The sequence below is a fragment of the Brienomyrus brachyistius genome, chromosome 8 (assembly GCF_023856365.1).
Source record: "Brienomyrus brachyistius isolate T26 chromosome 8, BBRACH_0.4, whole genome shotgun sequence".
Taxonomy (NCBI): Eukaryota; Metazoa; Chordata; class Actinopteri; order Osteoglossiformes; family Mormyridae; genus Brienomyrus; species Brienomyrus brachyistius.
This window is the reverse complement of record NC_064540.1, coordinates 27,891,427-27,909,937: the sequence shown is the minus strand read 5'-3', so window position 1 is coordinate 27,909,937 and position 18,511 is coordinate 27,891,427. Positions and strand designations below refer to the sequence as shown.

The 18,511-nt window shown below is 47.3% G+C and overlaps 1 protein-coding gene across 1 annotated transcript in view; it reads right to left on the bottom strand.

The window, feature by feature from the left end:
• The window catches only part of sema3fb (sema domain, immunoglobulin domain (Ig), short basic domain, secreted, (semaphorin) 3Fb), a 67,205-nt gene that overhangs the window by 8,135 nt on the left and 40,559 nt on the right, over positions 1–18,511 (bottom strand). Inside the window, exons 5-10 of the mRNA XM_049022528.1 lie at positions 16,621–16,740; positions 13,928–14,017; positions 11,581–11,674; positions 9,155–9,274; positions 8,538–8,677; positions 7,392–7,506 (exon numbers count right to left, since the gene is read on the bottom strand). Coding sequence (XP_048878485.1) covers positions 7,392–7,506; positions 8,538–8,677; positions 9,155–9,274; positions 11,581–11,674; positions 13,928–14,017; positions 16,621–16,740 — 679 coding nt within the window. The remainder of the gene's footprint in view (positions 1–7,391; positions 7,507–8,537; positions 8,678–9,154; positions 9,275–11,580; positions 11,675–13,927; positions 14,018–16,620; positions 16,741–18,511) is intronic.

The following is an 18,511-nucleotide window of genomic DNA, read 5'->3' as shown; positions in this document are numbered from 1 at the left end:
ATACTGGGCCGGGAGTAAAGGATGGGGTCATGAGCTAGTTAATTATGGGGCCAGCTCAGTGTTGTGTTTGCAGGATGTTTGCCCTTCTGGATGCTTGAGTCCAGTCAGACTACATCTGCGAGCGATGTAAGTTAGTGGACTCACTCATGGTCAAGGTTCAGGACCTCGTGGAGCAACTGGCTCTCATCCAACACAACAAAGAGTTAAAGGAGAGAGTTAATATGCCTTTTAGGAAGACTGTGTGTACATCTCAATTGGGGAGGGGGGATAATGATGAACAGGTAGGTTGAGAGAGCTGAGTGAACGTAGGTCGTAGACGTAGAGAAGGGCGTACAGAGTTCACAGAGGCGGCAACACCTGAAGTGACGGTGTCTAATCGCTTTCAGGTGCTTCCAGCTTTTGAACTGGAAGAGACTGGGGAGGCAGGTGGGCCCTTGGGCAACAAGGAGCTGCCTACCCCCAGGAGGAGGGAGGTTATTGTAGTAGTGGATTCAATTATTAGAGGTGTAGACAGTTATGTGTGCACCCGTGATAGAGGGTCCCATACAGTGTTTTGCCTGCCGGGAGCCCAAGTAAGGGAACTTCCGGATCGTGTTGCCAGGCTTTTGGCCCCAGCCGAGGTTTATGGGGCACTGGAAGACCTTCTGGAACAGGTGGGACCAGTTCAGGCCGGACGGGTTGCATCTGAACCAGAGGGGAACCAGTGTATTGGGGAGGCGTGTATGTAGAGCAGTTGAGAAATGTTTAAACTAGGGACTGGGGAAGCAGGGAGGTTACTGTAGTTAAGAACTTAGGTGGGGAGAGAAGGATAGCCACAATTAATATTAAAAGTGGGCACTGTAAGAGGCCTACGCTTTGCGGTCTGTATTTAAATGCTAGTAGTAGAAACAAAATTCATGATTTAGAGGCTTTAATTTCATCAGACACTTACGACATTATAGTAATAACTGAAACATGGATGAGTGACAATGATGGAAAAGAATATAATATGGATGGTTACACGTTGTTCCATAGAGACCGGATAGGTAAGAAAGGAGGTGCTGTTGCAGTATATGTAAAAGAAAACTTGCAGGCAAGGGAGCTCACTGATAAAAATAAAAGTACAGAAGCTGTATGGGTAAAAGTAGATGCTAAAAAGGCCTAATTAAGCAAATGGCCTAATTGTTGGTGTTTGTTATAGGAGCACCCAATTTAGCTGCAGAGGAATGCAGAATGTTATATGACGATATCAGGATTATGAGTAACAAAAATGATGTGGTGGTTATGGGTGATTTTAATTTACCTGGGATGCAGTGGGACACAGTCTCTGGCTCTTCCGTAAATGAACTTCAGATGGTGGAATTAGTATAGGATTGTTTTTTTACTCAGTTTGTTAAAACCCCTACCAGGGGAGAAGCCCTTCTTGATCTTGTTTTCTCTAATAACCAGGACAGGATTGGAAAATTAGAGGTTTTAGAATCATTGGACGGTAGTGATCGAGGTTCCACGTTAATTTTAGTGTCCAAAACAAAAGTATACAATGTTAGGAAGGCTAACTTTAATGGTATGAGACTGAAACTAGAAACTGTAAACTGGATGGAGTTAAACAGCAAAATGGTTGAAGAGGCATGGGAATGTTTTAAAAGCACATTGTTGCAAGTGTAAGAGGACTTCATACCTGTTTTCAGCAAAACTAAATCTAGGAAACTACAACCAAGGTGGTTTACTAAGGAAATTAAGAATAAAGTCAGTGTACATACACACATACAGTGCAAAAGTCTTAAAAACCTCTCCTTATGGGCTCCTCAGCCCAGTATTTACCAAATGTGTTGGTAAATGTGTTGGTCCCTCCTCCTGGGGGTGTGCTAGTGATCAAGTCAAAAAATACATGGGTGTATGGATGATTGTTGGAAATAATGGGGTGATTTTAGCATAAGTTTGAAATAACACACTTTGGTAGGCATAATAGCATAGTTTTACACCAACATAAAGATCATTTAAACCTCATTTTCTTTGGATGCCTAAGACTTTTGCACAGTACTGTTCATACAAAAAAATCTGTTCTGACTTTTTTTTTTTGCTTTGCTGGGGAATCATATGGGTCCTGAGGCTAAACCAGTTGAAAACCACTGTTCCAGTTTTTGATTGTGAGTGTGGGTATGAGCATGCACGTGTCATGTCATGGACTGGCATTAAATTCGGGGAGTAGCCCAGCTTTGTGCTCCGTGTTGCCCGGCACAGACTGCAGACACTTCCCATAACCCTGAGCAGGATAAGCCGTTAGATAACAGTAAGCCTGAACAGTCAATCAACAAGGAGGATGTTAAATTACTGGAGCTGAGGGAATGGGGAATCTACAACAAACAACGTTAAGGTTTCCAAAATAAAAAAGGTAGTTTGTGCTTCAGCTTCCCAGATGTGCTATTGTGATTAAACACTCATTTCATTTCTCTAGCGGAGATGTGACAGATGAGGAGAACAAGCTGCATGGAGGATTCGCTTTCAGCAGGTGGCAAGAAAACGTAGAACAGCCAGTTAGAGAGGCAGATGGAAATTACTCAAAAGATGCAGGGAAGATGTTGCATCATGTTCTCTGCTTTGGGCCCTTCTTTCGGATGTTTGACAGACACACACCCACCCACCCATCACGGAAAACTGACAGCAGGCCCTGTGGGAAATGAGTCATGAGTAAACTATCCAAGCACAAGTCCGTTTTCAATCATTCATTCTACAAGTTAAAATATAGAGGAAGGGAGAAAACTTCACATTTCATTTGCAGTAAGGCTAAAAAGTCACCCCCTACAAGAGCCACTGTCACATCTGCCATCTGAGTGTGTCCTCCCCCCGCCCCAAAGGAGCTTCCTGCTTGTGAGCTTCTTTTCACAGCAAATAATCAATAACAGAAGGGGAGGCGTAATGCATGTGTTTCCAATACCAGACTACCAGTGACAAAGGGTCCACTCAGATGGGGGAGAGAGACCCCCCTGAGTGTGCGCACCATCATGATACAAGCCTGCTCACAAGAAGGAAAGAGACCCCCCTTAGTGTGCGCACCATCATGATGCAAGCCTACTCAGAAGGGAGAGAGAGACGTCCCCTAGTGTCCACACCACCATGACAGAGGCCTGCTCGCAAGGGGGAGAGAGACGCCTTCTAGTATCCACAACACCATGACAGGCATCCACTCAGATGGGGGAGAGAGACCCCCCTTAGCGTCCACACTGGTATACAGGATGGTGCATCCCAGCCCAAAGTTAGTCAAAACATTAATTAAAAACACATATACCTGACAAGTGAAGGAATGGCAGGACCTTCCTTCTCCGTCCCCTGGCTTTGCAAAGCATTTCTATGGATGTATTTCATCTGGAAGTTCGCCTTTTCTCCAGCCCCCCCCCCCCCCCCCCCAGCCAGCTTCTGCTGTGCCTGCACAGGCATGGGGCCTCCAAAGGCAGCCTCGCCCAGCCAGCTTTCTTGGCAAGAGCAGTGCTCCTCCAAGCTGCCCCCCAGGTGAGGCTGCATGGGGACTGCTTCATGGATCCATATGCTTTTCCAGCCAGCCCAGGGCTTAGCGAACAGCCTTCATTGTATTTTTGGTTTATTCTTTTTTTTGGAACTGCAGCCCCCCCTTGATACATGCAATAAGCCATGGATACAAACTCCCTTTTGTTTCATTCTACAGTTGTTAAGTTCAAATTATTAATTAATTATTAAAGAACCCCATTAAGTTTTTCATTTTCCATCTATAAAAACTTGCAAAACAAATGAGGGTCTTTTGCTTTGTATTTTCTGAAACAGTGTCTTCCTACAAACATCTGTAGCAATAAATCCAGTAAGAGCTGGAACTGGAGCCTTGATGGACCAGACGGTATGGTCTGACCGGCTGTTGGAGCTGCGCAGACACAGCCAATCTCCAGTGGCATTTCAGAACTCCTGCTGACCTCAGATTTACAGCTGCACCAGCTGGGCTGCGGTCCCAGTGTGGTGGCAGCTCGTGACGTGCCATCCGCCAGCCCCACGAGTATGGAAAATCCAAAGAGAGGGCGGCAAATAAAGGCTCCCTCCTGTGCTGTTTAACAATGAGGTCAGAGCACCTGCTTTAAAAGATCTGTGCACCTGTTAAAGGTGCCAACTGAAGGAAACCAGAGCTGAGGCAACCCTGCAGTGGGATTTAAGGTAACACTGTTGGACATTATGGAGAGACGACCCCCCACCCCCGACCACGCTGGACTTGATCCTAGATCAGGTGCTAGAGGCTCAATCTAACAGCCAGGAGTTACCATGAATATGGCTGCTGCTTGAGGAGATGCATGAGGAGTTCGATCGATCATCTTCTGGTTAGAGAAACCTTTTTCTTATGGAAGAGTTAGCAGTAACAGCTCGTGGAGGGGAGGCCCTGAACGCTTGTTCTCCAACCTCATGTGCTTCCCAAAGCCTTGATGCCCAACACGATGGGAATGCAGCAGAATCCCATTTAGGTACAGATGATGTCACAAGACATGGCAGACAGATGGACATGATGCTACTCTGCAGTGAGCAGTCTTTCCCGTCATGCATGCTGAAACACCAGCTTAACAGACCCCACCACAAGAGAGACATTTCCATTGAAAGACCAAACACATTTTGTAATATGGAAACCTGTCAGACTGCTCAAATCCACCTACTGCACCTTCCTTTCATCCAACATCAGAAAACACATGCAAAGTGCCAAACATTATGCCTGAAAGGGCTTGTAACTCCAAGCAATTCTGCCTTCTGGGTGACAGAGCAACTGCTTGGGGTTTCCGGGAATTGTATTGGAGATATTATGTGCACCAGCTGACAAATTACAGCATTGGAACACTGTACAGTAAAACTTTTCACTGGGTCAGACATTGGAGCATTAGGAGGTATCAGGTCCACACAGATCCCCTCATCGCCGTCCTCTCACCCTGCCCTGGCCATCGCCGTCCTCTCACCCTGCCCTGGCCATCGCCATCCTCTCACCCTGCCCTGGCCATCACCGTCCTCTCACCCTGCCCTGGCCATCACCGTCCTCTCACCCTGCCCTGGCCATCACCGTCCTCTCACCCTGCCCTGGCCATCACCGTCCTCTCACCCTGCCCTGGCCATCACTGGCATCTCACCCTTCCCTGGCCATCACCGTCCCCTCACTCTGCTCTGGCCATCACCGTCCTCTCACCCTCCCCAGACCATCACCGTCCTTTCACTCTTCCCTGGCCATCACCATCCTCTCACCCTGCCCTGGCCATCACCGTCCTCTCACCCTGCCCTGGCCATCACTGGCATCTCACCCTTCCCTGGCCATCACCGTCCCCTCACTCTGCTCTGGCCATCACTGTCCTCTCACCCTCCCCAGACCATCACTGTCCTTTCACTCTTCCCTGGCCATCACCATCTTCTCACCCTGCCCTGGCCATCACTGGCATCTCACTATTCTGCTGGTCTCCGTTTGGAAATCAGCCCAGACACTCCAGCCACATTCATGTCAGCAGCTCAATTTCCAGTCCTTCATTTCCACATTAGTTGAACTGTATACCTCCCCCAATACTCAGTGGAAAAAGACACAGGGGGCAAAATAGCAGCCGTGGGGGTGGATTTGGGGAAGTGAAGCAGCCCAGGAGAGCCTCTGTATAGGGGATTGTTTCCCATTTCTCTTCACATTTTCCTCTGAAACTGAGCTGACCTCTGCTAGCCAAAGGAAGGCAGTAGATGCACGTAATAAGATCCATACCGACCCAGGAGGACTTTCTTGGAAAGGTTTTTGCTCTGTAGCTCTGTTAAGAGAAGCCTTGCGATATATAAATCTGTGACATTAAGTGGCTTAGACAGGGGTATAACCTCTGACTAGAGTTTGGAAATATATTTCTGAGCCTGGTCCAATGAGTCTGACCGACAGGGATAGCAGCAGAGCAACTCCTCAAAGACAATCAGCAGAGATTAAAGATACGAAACCATGCTCTGAAACACTAAAGCTCTGAATGGGATCAGGACAGCATGGAGGGGCCAGGGTTTGGCCTTCCTGCGACACACGCACACATACACATTTGTATTCATATCACTGTAGAGACAGTCCATTCATTTCTATGGGCTTAACCCTAATCTCAATATTACCGTAGCGACCTGGATTGATAACTGGTTAACAGATAGGAAACAGCGAGTAGTTATAAGAGGCACAATGTCACAGTGGGCTTGCGTTCATAGTGGGGTACCGCAGGGTTCGATTTTAGGACCACTATTGTTCCTAATTTACATAAATGATATGGATACCAATATATACAGTAAACTGGTGAAATTTGCAGATGACACCAAGGTGGGTGGTGTAGCAGATACTGAATTAGTGGCTCAGCAGCTACAGCGGGATCTTGATTTAATTAGTGACTGGGCCGATACCTGGCAGATGAAATTTAACGTCGATAAATGTAAGGTACTCCATCTAGGGAGCAGAAATATAAAGTACAGGTATTTCATGGGTGTCACTGAAATAAAGGTAGCTGATCATGAGAAAGACCTTGGTGTGTATGTTGATGCTTCCATGTCCCATTCTCGCCAGTGTGGGGAAGCAATAAAAAAGGCCAATAGGATGTTGGGGTATATCTCCAGGTGTGTGGAGTTTAAGTCAAGGGAGGTAATGCTAAGATTATACAATTCCTTGGTGAGACCTCACCTAGAATATTGTGTGCAGGTTTGGTCACCATATCTTAAAAAGGACATTGTGGCCTTAGAAAAGGTGCAGCGTAGGGCCACAAAAATGATTCCTGGTCTTAGAGGAATGTCATACGAGGAACGGTTACTTGAGCTAAATCTGTTCAGTCTCAAGCAAAGGAGATTGAGGGGGGACATGATCCAGGTATATAAGATTCTAACAGGTTTGGATGCTGTTCAACCAAATAGTTACTTCAGCATTAGTTTAAATACACGAACTCGTGGCCATAGGTGGAAATTAGCGGGAGAACATTTCAAGCTGGATTTAAGGAAGCACTTCTTTACGCAGCGTGTAGTCAGAGTATGGAATAGCCTTCCTGATAATGTAGTGCAAGCTGAATCCTTGGGTTCCTTTAAATCAGAGCTAGATAAGATTTTAACGACTCTGAGCTATTAGTTTAGTTCTCCCCAAGCGAGCTTGATGGGCCGAATGGCCTCCTCTCGTTTGTATAGTTCTTATGTTCTTAACAACCTTTACCCCGAGAAGGTAGTCCCCACAACATCAAAATAACAGGTTTTTATCACATTGTGGGGATTTTTGGTTCACACACTGTAATGTACATATCACACACAAACACACACACAAACACACACACACACACACACACACACACACACACACACACACACACACACACACACACACACACACACACACACACACACACACACACACACACACACACACACAAACATTGCAGGAAACTCACGGAGCTCATCAAAGTGCGTCTCGATGCCGTCGCTCCCCGGCACGGAGCAGATGAGGCGTGCTTTCAGAAAGGTGCTCCATTTATTGACCAGACAGCAGTGGCCCCCATCGTCATTCTGTGGGGAAAGGGGGGGGGCAGGCACAAAGCTGTGACAATGCACATGCCCAGGGCTTTAGTGCAGTTTAAATAAAGGAGGGCTAACACGCCGTGAATGACAGCTTGGCGCAGCCCCCCCTCCCTCGCCTGTGCCAGAGACCCCCCCGCCAGCTCTGGAAAGCCACCAGCCGACATACTGCAAGCGAGCACAGCCCGTTTTATGTGATTTACAATTTCACCCCCCACACGCAGCACATTCGCTTCTAAATATACTCGCTTCTGTCTAAGACTTTGCATCTTTTGGGGAAGAAGCATAATGTCCTCAAAATTTAGCACAAACAAATGCGCCTGTACTTCCTATATGACGGCCCTGAAATATTTCACATTTCAAATTACAGAATACATAACCTGAAATACAAGGATACTAAATATGCCCGGGCTCCCAAATGCAGCCCCTGAATTCCTTCAGTTTTCCATTTGTGTTTCTGCTTCATTTGCATTCCTGGGCCCAGATGTGAGGGGGTCCCAAGGCTGGTGTCACACTGGGAGAATAGGAAGTTTGGTCTGGCCTCTGGGGCCGTCCTGCTCCGATAAACACAGCAGGGCTGGCAGCTGGAGAGGTGCTTTTTCCTCTGCTAGGTAAACACTGCTCTGTGTGTGTACACAAACAGCCCACAGAAATGCGCTATAACCTCTCCGTTTATCCACAATGACTAAACACCGCCCTGATTTGTTGGTGCTGGCCTACTGCCCTGTCGCACAGCTCTCCCGGGGTTGCCATTCTCCTTCATGCTTCCCTAAGCAGGTCCACAGGGATCTCTGTGCTACCCCAAAGGGAGAAGGCCATAGGGCTTAGGTGAGGTTTTCAAAGTCTTCTCCCTGCATTGATTATTTTGAAGACACGACCACTGCAGACCATGCCGAAGCATATCAGCCACACAGGACCCAGGAGGAGGAGGATGGTTGTTGATTTTGGTCTGTGCAAACCCACTGACACTATCTGCCACCCCCGTGTCCCCGGGGTCAACACCATGAGCTGCGGCAACTCACCAGGCAGATCCGTCCGATGCGGGACTGAGTCACTGGACTCTGGCCGACCTCGGATGACTTCTCGCGGAAGAAGAAGTAAAGCTTGTCGTCATTTCGCTCTGCACTGTCGGGGATGAGGTGCACGTGGACGAACGAGGGGTCTGGAGGAGAGAGAGAGTGACTAAGAGGCAAGCAGCTTCCTCTTTCCTGTTACGGGCCTCTGGTACATGTCCCGCATCTAACACAGAGTCAGTCTCTACCAATAATATAAAATAATAAGATTGTTTTACACTTTAATACTGCATTGCACCAAATTTTAACCATATTACATCATAAACTAAGGTTTCAACGCAAATCCTAGCTTCTACATGTGAATTTCATATAATACTGTCCCTAATAACACATTAGGCATTGCCCTTATAACATTGCTTTTAATATACTGTAATTTTATCCTGGACCTTGTTTATAAAGAGCTTATACAACAATACACACTATAGCTCCAGGAAACATGACTGATTAAATGAAATAAAGGATGAGATTTCATTTGTGGGTCTGAATAAGGAGCTATTAAGATTTAACTCCACTGCATCTATTTCACTGGAAACAGATGTGAAAAGAGGATCTAGATGAACTGGTACCATTTAGCCATCTTGAGTTGTACTGGTCTGTACGCATGGCGGTCTGCTGTCCCAGAGTACGGAAAATGGCAGAATCAGTCCCCATGAAGTCGATGTAGACTCCGGCATACAGCTCACCATCTGCAGAAAGGAGAGCAGGACCCTGGATACCACAGACCTTCCACAGTCGTTCTCATGTTCAGACTGCTGCACCACTGGCACTCAGCACAATGGATCCTTATAGAAGCCTGGGCACCACACACACTGGGTAATGGGTGATTCCCCCCCCCACCCCCAAAACCTTGTGCAAATTAATTGAAACAAGTTGTCACACAGACATGCATGCAGTGGCCTGGGACCGGCTGGTCCGCACAGCCAACAGGACAGAGAGTATGCTGAGTGGATGGAGAGAGGAGGCACTGTGCCCACAGACTGGCAGGCCTGCATAGGTGAGGTTAGGGCTGGGTGGATGGACAGAGGAGGCACTGTGTCTACAGACTGGCAGGGTAGCTCGGGTGGGGTTAGGTATGGGTGGATGGACAGAGGAGGCACAGTGCCCAGACTGGCAGGCCTGCTCGGGTGGGGTTAGAGCTGAGTGGATGGACAGAGGAGGCACTGTGCCCACAGACTGGCAGGCTTGCATAGGTGAGGTTAGGGCTGGGTGGATGGACAGAGGAGGCACAGTGTCCAGACTGGCAGGCCTGCTCGGGTGGGGTTAGAGCTGGAAGGTATGATTGAGTGAGTGGATGGACAGAGGAGGCACTGTGCCCACAGACTGGCAGGCCTGCTTGGGTGGGGTTAGAGCTGGAAGGTATGACTGTGCTTCAGCTACCCATGTATGTTTCAGCTTAATGCTCTGGGGTTCGGGCCTCTCCCTGTGTTGTCTTGGGGCTTCCTCTGGGTTCCCTGGTTTCCCCCCACCATCCAAAAACATGCTACGATTAATTGGAGTTGCCAGATTCCCCATAGGCTTGAATGGAGTGTGTGTGCCCTGCGAAGGATTGGTACCTGGGTTATTCCCATACATTTTTTATTAATCCACCGTCCTAAATCTAGACCCAAGACGATAAACATGGTTTACTGTGACTGTGATGTCCGTCTTAACTTTGGTCACTCTGTCTGCATATGTATGCGACAACTTGTTTCAGTTAATTTGCACAAGGGTGTAGCTTCACAGTGTCATCACTTGGGTGACGCAGACATTCAAAAATGGGCAGGGAAAGGGTTAGGAAAGGTGAACTAACACATACTGGAGACAAAGGTGGATGATGCAGAAAAGACTGAGGAGTCGTATTTTAGGACAGGGGTGACATGGAGGAGGTTTGGGGAGCACTGGCACTGAACAAATACAGGGGAGAACTTGGGTAGAGGGCAGGCCACAGAGGGGTGTCCTGGGAACAACTGCTGGGACCTCCTGAGAAAGGACGTTATTTCCGGGAAGAATGGGACACAGGGCAGGTCTGGGGTGGGTAATCAGCTGGGAGGAGGATTCTGGGTGGGGGGCAGGTTCCTTGCAGCTGCCAGTGTTTGACGTGCGAGCAGGTGGCCCTATAGCCCAGCATAGGGCTGGCAGCCGGGGGTCAGCTGTGTGAGGGGTGAAATGACGGGCAGATCGAGCTCCCTGGGGGTGGGGGGCAGTAAGGTTGTGTGGAGGTTTTGCAAGGCAGCAGGGCGTGAATTGAGGATTGAGTCGTCCTTCCTTCTCCCGTTCCCTACATCCCTCAGCTTTGATTCGCCATGGAGGCTTGGCAGGGGGGCCGATAATGTGGGCAAGCAGTTGAGGTGGCAAGACGAGCTGCATGAGGTGGCAAGACAAGCTGCAGGATCCCGCCAGATGATCAAAGTCCCATTACACTGGGAACCTATTAACTCCCACAATCATGGTACTGTGGTGCTGCTTTTTGGGGTATTATGCCACTTTGGGATGAGTGTTAATTGCATAACTGTATAATTTAACCAGCTGGGATTTTGCACTACTCAAGGAATGTGACCCACTACAGTCTCCATTCTCTCCATCTATAAAAACATAGAATAAGTTTTCACATGGGGAAAAAGGCGAGTAGAGTCCATCATTAACAAATTACACCAAAACATTTTACCAGTCAGATAAAAGAAGCATCATTTAAAAGGGATAAAATGAGGTGTTCTCGATTGGGGGGTGCTGTACAGGGACATGGGGACACATCATCAGCCTCCTCCCCCCCCCATGGAACTTTTATCGGGAGCAGTGGAACTTGACTTTGTGTCGCAGATGGAATTTGGACCTCGGGGAAAAATAGTTCAAAGTTCCTGGTCTAGAAGGCTGTGAAGATAATCTACTGGGCTGGGAAACTGGGAGAATCCAATGAAATGGGCAGAGTTGCACCATGCATTCCAATCCCTTCCATGGCTCTGTCAGCTTCACTGAGCTGGCTATGGCCTCGAAAGATGAGCAGACAGATACTCACTGATCAAGGCAGAGACGCTGTTGAGTTTGGGGTCGTAGGAGCACTTCCCTTTCCCAGAATCCAGTTTGTCAGCCTCCAGCTGGAATATGTATTCCTGGAAAGCATAAAATAGCTCTCATTAACAATTCCATTATCCACATTAAGCCATATATATTATATATATATTGATTGCCTTTTGCAAAGTTGCATTAAGTAGCATTTGTGCTTTGATTGGATCTCCTGGGTCAAACCTTTAAAATATAGAGAGTTAGTTGCAGATCAAATTGTACTGCACCCAGGCCATTCGCGTGTTGGGGAAACCTGCGATCCAGAAAAGTGTAGCTGTCCAATGGCTGCCTGACACTCCCGCACTGGGCAGGCCGGTGGCTGCCTGACACTCCCGCACTGGGCAGGCCTCTCGACGAGGGGCGAGCAGCAAGCCCTCTCTGTGAACTGACAGCTGTTCTAACGACGTATGCCTAGTAGCCTGAGAGCTGGAAGCCGCATGGGCATGACAGACAGAGATACAGAGGGAGAACGAGATGTTCCCATTTTTGTCCAATCATTCCTATTGTTTTTAGAGGTTCAGTTCTCAGTCCCAACTAAATCACTAATAATCAAAATCAGTCAATGTGTGCTGGTGATGGAACACTGAAAACAATATACAAGCTCAATGGCACCTTAGATGTCAGAAGATATCTAGATGGTCAGAAGATGGCAGTTTTTGTTTAACAAGGAATGAGCTTCATAGGAATGCATATCATATGGAGATGTTTAAGTATGATGTGATTTTCTTGATGTGATTATGATGTGATAGTCTATATGCTATCAACTTGAGCATGTCTCTTTAGTCCTCCCAGGATGCAGAACCGCTAAGTTGACCAGAAGTGGATCTGAAATTTTATTGTGATGCCTTGGTTGAGGTTCCACCCACTGGTGGATTGGGTAAATGGCAACAGAGCTTCTTGGCCACAGGGGCATCATCAAAGCGGAGACTCACTGTGGTCTCCTTTCCAGACACATGTAACACATGCTTCCTTTTGTTACCACGGTTACCGCTCTTGCACCTTAACTAATTAACACTGACAAACTCTGACGAATTCAGATTCCATGCAGACGATCAGAATCTGAAATCAGGTTTCCCACGCCATAGATGACCCCAAAAAAACTTAATTAAAACCAACGATGACAAAGATAATACAGTTCAAGGAATTAAACTGAATGGCAAGAGAAAGATGAAATTTGGATAACGCAGAACAGCGAGGACTCATGTTTTGCTGAAGAGATGAAATAAGATACTTATCAAAGAGAGAGTTCAACCCTCCCCAAGGTGCATCACCACAAAACACATGGAGGAAAACGCAGGCAGCCCAGGCGAGAGTAGGTGTCTGAGCTGTGACCCATAGCATGACACCACAGAGTAAAGAGTCAGATTTATTCTGGTTTCTGTTCTTCCCACAGAGACAGGCAGTCATGGGCTCTATGCTCTGAAATACATCAGTTTTATTATCATATCCTGCTGTCCACCTTGTTAAAATATCAAATACTCCACTTAATATGTAAAACAGATAGAAAATGATGACGTCCGCCAAGTCCCTTCTCGCTGCGTCAGCTGGATAACTTCTCCACTTTCCCAATTTTGTAGAAGTTCAAACTTGCTGCAATATTTAAATGATATCAAATGCATTAAAGGAACCTTCAGTGCTTCAGTCACTCATCTGCTTTCAGTCAACGAAACAGAAATCAGCTGTACACCACATACTTCTGCAAGGATTACAAGGTTTGTTTGAGCATGAATATTTACTCTGAGACCCATTTATTAAGCTCATCTGCCCTCTAATGCAAACAGCCTGCTCCTCCAACAGCAAATCATGTTGCTGTAACGGAATACATACAACACACAGACAGGGTCAAGAGGGTCATTTACTGCTAGAATGAGCTTCAGAGTGGTTAAGACCCCTGACCTAAGCGATTCTGAAAGTGGTGTCATGTGGTGCTACAGTAGACCTGGTGGTTCCAGCATCTCAGAAACAGCTACCTTCTGGGATTTTCATGCACGACATTGTCTACAGCTTACACAGAATGGTGCAATGGACGGGAAAAACAAAAAAATCCAGTCAGGGGCATTGTTATATCTAAAAACACCTTGTTAATGAGAGAGGTTAGAGAATGGCTAAGCTCTAAGCTAACAGAAGCCAGAAGTATAAGCCCTTAATACCCTTAACTAAAGAGGTTTCAAAGGCAAAAATGCATCCAATCCGGAACGAGATATGCGTGCCTAATAAAGTGGGAGATATAGCTAAAATATAAATGAAACCATGTCCTTCAGTATCCCAGCTGCTGGGCGTCGGCCGAAAGCCCCTCTCACCTGCAGGCCCATTGGCTGGGTAGTAGCGCTGAAGTCGGCGGCGCGACTCGCCCTCCCGCTGGTTTGGGGCATCTGCAGGTGCATAGCGGTCTGCAAGAGAAGGATGACACGTGCTGGGGGTCAGGACCTCCTCTGGCAAGCCATCAGCGGTGTGAAGGCTCTCCCTGCAGGAAGGCCGATCAGGGAGGCAAGGACAGTGACGGAGCGACACGGACATACAAGGTCTCTGCTAGTGTGCAAAACCGAGGAAGAGTGGCCATCCAGCGATATGCTGCGTAAAATGTCCATCAGTCTGTGCAGCTACAAGTGCTGGGTAGCTGAGTGTTCATTACTGACGCTTAATTTAGCTCTGTCACTGCCAACAAGCTGTGAATCACTGTAACAGGGTGTAATACCAATGTATAAGAGTCAAGCTTGTTCCAGTGTGCAGTCTACACAGGCACATCGGAGTATCACATGAGACGACTGAGTCTGGTATGTGTCTGTACGTGTGTTTGCACACGCAGCAGAAAAGTGTTGAAACCTCTGGCAGCTTGCAGCAGTCCAGCTCATGCACCGGTGGACTCAGCTTCCTGTCTGGAAGAGGACAGCATCGGAGGTATATGATTTCAGATTGCCACGGCTCCACTCCAGCTGCAGGATGTCTGTGCTATCCATTCAACGTGGGGGAAGATTGTCAGCCCATAATGAGAGCCTGGAGGTGCACCGTGATGGACAACAGGGGCAGGTGCTGCACAGAATGGACCGGCCTTCACAGACTTTATGCTGGACTTTATGCTGATATTGTGGATGTACTGAGCAAAAGAACAGACTGACCTACTGGAATATACTGGAAACAGATAAATGCTTTTTTTGGGATACGGAGAAGTGAACAGTGAACTACCGAGATGGCAGCTGGAGGAGGTCCAAAGGTACTGGCAAGGATGCGCGTGTGCACAGGGATGTGTGTGTGTGTGTCCCCAAAATGTTATAGAAACTTGACATTGTAGGGGGGCGGCATGGTGGTGCAGTGGTTAGCACTGTTGCTTCACACCTCTGGGACCTGGATTCGAGTCTCTGCCTGGGTCACGTGTGTGGAGTTTGCATGTTCTTCCCATGTCGTCGTGGGGTTTCCTCCGGGTACTCCGGTTTCCCCCCACGGTCCAAAAACATGCTGAGGCTAATTGGAGTTGCTAAATTGCCCGTAGGTGTGTATGTGTGAGTGAATGGTGTGTGAGTGTGCCCTGCGCTGGGCTGGCCCCCAATCCTGGGTTGTTCCCTGCCACATGCCCATTGCTTCCGGGATAGGCTCCGGACCCCCCACGACCCAGTAGGATAAGTGGTTTGGAAAACAGATGGATGGCTGGTCATTTCTTCATATTCAAGAAAACTGTAATTGCAATCAAAACAGTAAAAATGGCAAATGTCTAATATTCTGTTTGGTTACTCATGAGGCGCCATCAAACCACCGGGACTTTTTTTCCAGGAACCAGAAGTTTTTCCCAGAACCAGGGACGTTTTTTGTGTCCACACTGCAGGAACTCATAGGCAGTTCCTGAACCCATTTTTAGTACCTACTCCAGACTTGGTACTTTTTGGTAGAACACAAGCTACTGGGGAGGCGTTTACTGGGATAAACTTGCTGACTTGGTTAACCACAAGCACCGCTGCTAACTTGGAAGTTATGTGGAAGTGGAGAAAAATATTATAGCAGATGGAATTTTTTTTTACGCCCCAATTATATTTGATGCATCAATATTTTTTTGCTTGCGTGTTCATATTTCTGCTTTGGAAAATTCAATCGCTAACCAATGTACTTTTGTCTAATATCGCTGGTGCCGGCAGTGAATCTTGGCAGCGCTTATTAGTGAGATAAAGTTACATCATTTTTCATTGTGTGGAGAAAGAAAGATCGATCTACTGACCAGGTTTAATGAGAATCATGAACATGTCACGGGTGATAGCCTTTCATTTATATTTTAGCTATATCTCCCATTTTGATCATAACCAATGCCCACAATAACTAACAAACAACTAATAATATGACTACTTTATCTTCCATTGTTTTGGTATGGCAGCGTAGTTTCGTAGGAAATATGTGAAGTTTAACCTACAAACTATGCTTAATTATCATGAAGCTCCCAGTTCCTGTTGTGTGGTGTGAAAGCGACATACTGAAGTAACCAGGAGCTACAAAAGTTCCAGGTTGAGAGCCCAGGGTCTTGTAAACCGAAACAAGGTTCTGTAACTTCAGTGTGGAAGCACATATGGTTAAGGTTAGGCCTGGGTAGGAGTTAAATTTGTCATTAATGGGATTAGAGTTTTCCCCCACAGAAATGAATGGACGGTCCCCACAAAGATATGAATGCAAATGTGTGTGTGTCTCTGTGTGGCAGGGGACCCGAAGATTAAGCAATTAGGACTGGGTTTGGTTGCACTAAGCTCCCTGTCCAGTAGGGGGTAGTCTGACACTGTGCTCTAGGGGAGTTCACAATATCCATACTTAGTGGCATTATTATTATTTTTCTTGCTGTTGTTCCTGTTTTTGTCCTTGTTAGAAGGTATATAAATGGTAGGAGGAGAGTTCCCTTATGTTCATTAATCCTCAGTGCAAAGGAGGCACTAAACTGACCCAGAAACTCTGTAAAACTTAGAAGAGAGCAGAGAGGCGGCCGGTCCTCAGATGATACGGGAGTCCTGCAGTTGTAGTTTACCTGAGGCTTGTGTCCTCGGCTGACATAGGTGCACACAGGATTGTAGGCCCCGGTACCACACACATAGAGGTGGGTGCGATTCCAGGGCTCAATCAGACGTATGAAGTTGCCACATTCCCCCTATGAACAGGTTAAAAAGCAAAATATCAGACGATCCTGTAAGTGAGCCTGTTTGCAAGAAATACAGAATTATACTCATGCAACATAAAACACCTGCCTGCAGTATAAGCATTGCCCCCCCAACTTCACGGTGTCATCTTGGGTCCTTCTGCCTTTGCTTCATAATATAATCCCCCTTTTTAAAAGGGGGCCTTCTTTGCTATCCCACAGAAAATGGGTATTCAGAGACAAGCACTGAAGTGACTGAACAGAAATGAGAGACCCTAAAGAGTTCTTTATGGTAACATTAGATCAGAATTAGCAAACTCTGAAATACTGAAATGTTAAAAACGAGGGACCTCCTCTCGACACAGCAATATCCATAATCGCAAGACTGATGACACTTGTTAAACAGACATGCATACATTATTACACTCCAGCCCGTTTTCCATCATAATTAACGGCAGATCTTCTAGTAAAAAGCCGAGGGTGGAACATATGGGACAATTTGCTTTAAAGCGGCAGTGTTAGCTGGTGATGTGGTCTGAAATGTGACTCACGTCCCATGCATGTCTTTTAAACGCAGAAACTGAGCGAATGGGTTTTACAACCTTCGGTCGACATGAACGCAAATCCGCGCCTCAGCTACATTTCCCCCCGAAGTGACTGTGAAGGTGCTAAGTGTAAATGAAACCAATGAAAACATGGGTCTGTAAGGCTAGGAACAAATCTCAGTTTAATTTAACCCCCCCCCATGCTAACACACATCGCCTCTACTGATAAGCATTCTTTTCTGTATGAAATGCAAATTCGTGGTTTATCATAGTTCCCTGAGGAGCCTGGGAGGTTGTCATGGTTACCACAACCACTGGCTTAACCTCCCAACAGCTTTGGCCTCACCAAGCAATCGACACCCCCAGCAATGGATGTATTGTCCAATCAGCACAGCTAACCGTCAGTACCACACCTGCCTAGCAAAAGTGAAAAGCTTAGAACTACCCAGAACTGCATCCCTCCAATGAGCCAAGTCACGTCTTACGTGGCTGCACCAATCCCCCCACACACCTTTGCCTGAGGCCCCCCAAATGAAACTCATAGCGTAACCCACACCAGTTCCATTGCATTTTCACACCGAGGGCAGCCAAAGACTCTTTGTGTTGCATTTTCTATCCCGAAGGTTATGCGTTTCACCTTTCCGTGCCTTTTCTGCGTCCGGCCGGCTCCCCACTGAGACACGGGTTTTCCCAAAGCACTGTCACTGCTCTATGGATCAGGTTTTTAATGGGCGTCTCAGGGTATTTGGCTACCGCGCAGCGTTCCTGCCTCTCGGTGGCACTGAGGCAGGCTGACACGTCACCTTGGCTTGCTCCGCACTGATTATCCTCGGTGATGGGGCTGTGAAAGTCTCGCTAACACGGAGCCCAGTCCAAGATAGCCTCTAAGTCAGTGACACAGCTGAGAGGGCTTTGGCAAAGCATTCCCCTTCTCTGCTATAATGGCCACACAGATTTGTGTAAATCCATTACGAAGGCTGCAGAGAGTGCTGGAGGCGGCGATAATGGGTGTAGAAGGACAGATCTCCAGTTTGTCTGCCGCTTTATCCGGACAGCAAGAAGCCAGACCCCCATTAAGGGCCCATTTTAATCCCTTTCTATGCTGTGTCACCGTCATTGCGAGGGGGTCCCCCATGTCCTTCCTGTTTATTTTTCGGCCACAAAAAGCCCCTCCTCACAGTTCCCTTTGCAGGGGGTCATTCAAACATATTGCGCTGGCAAGCATCGCACACTCCGCA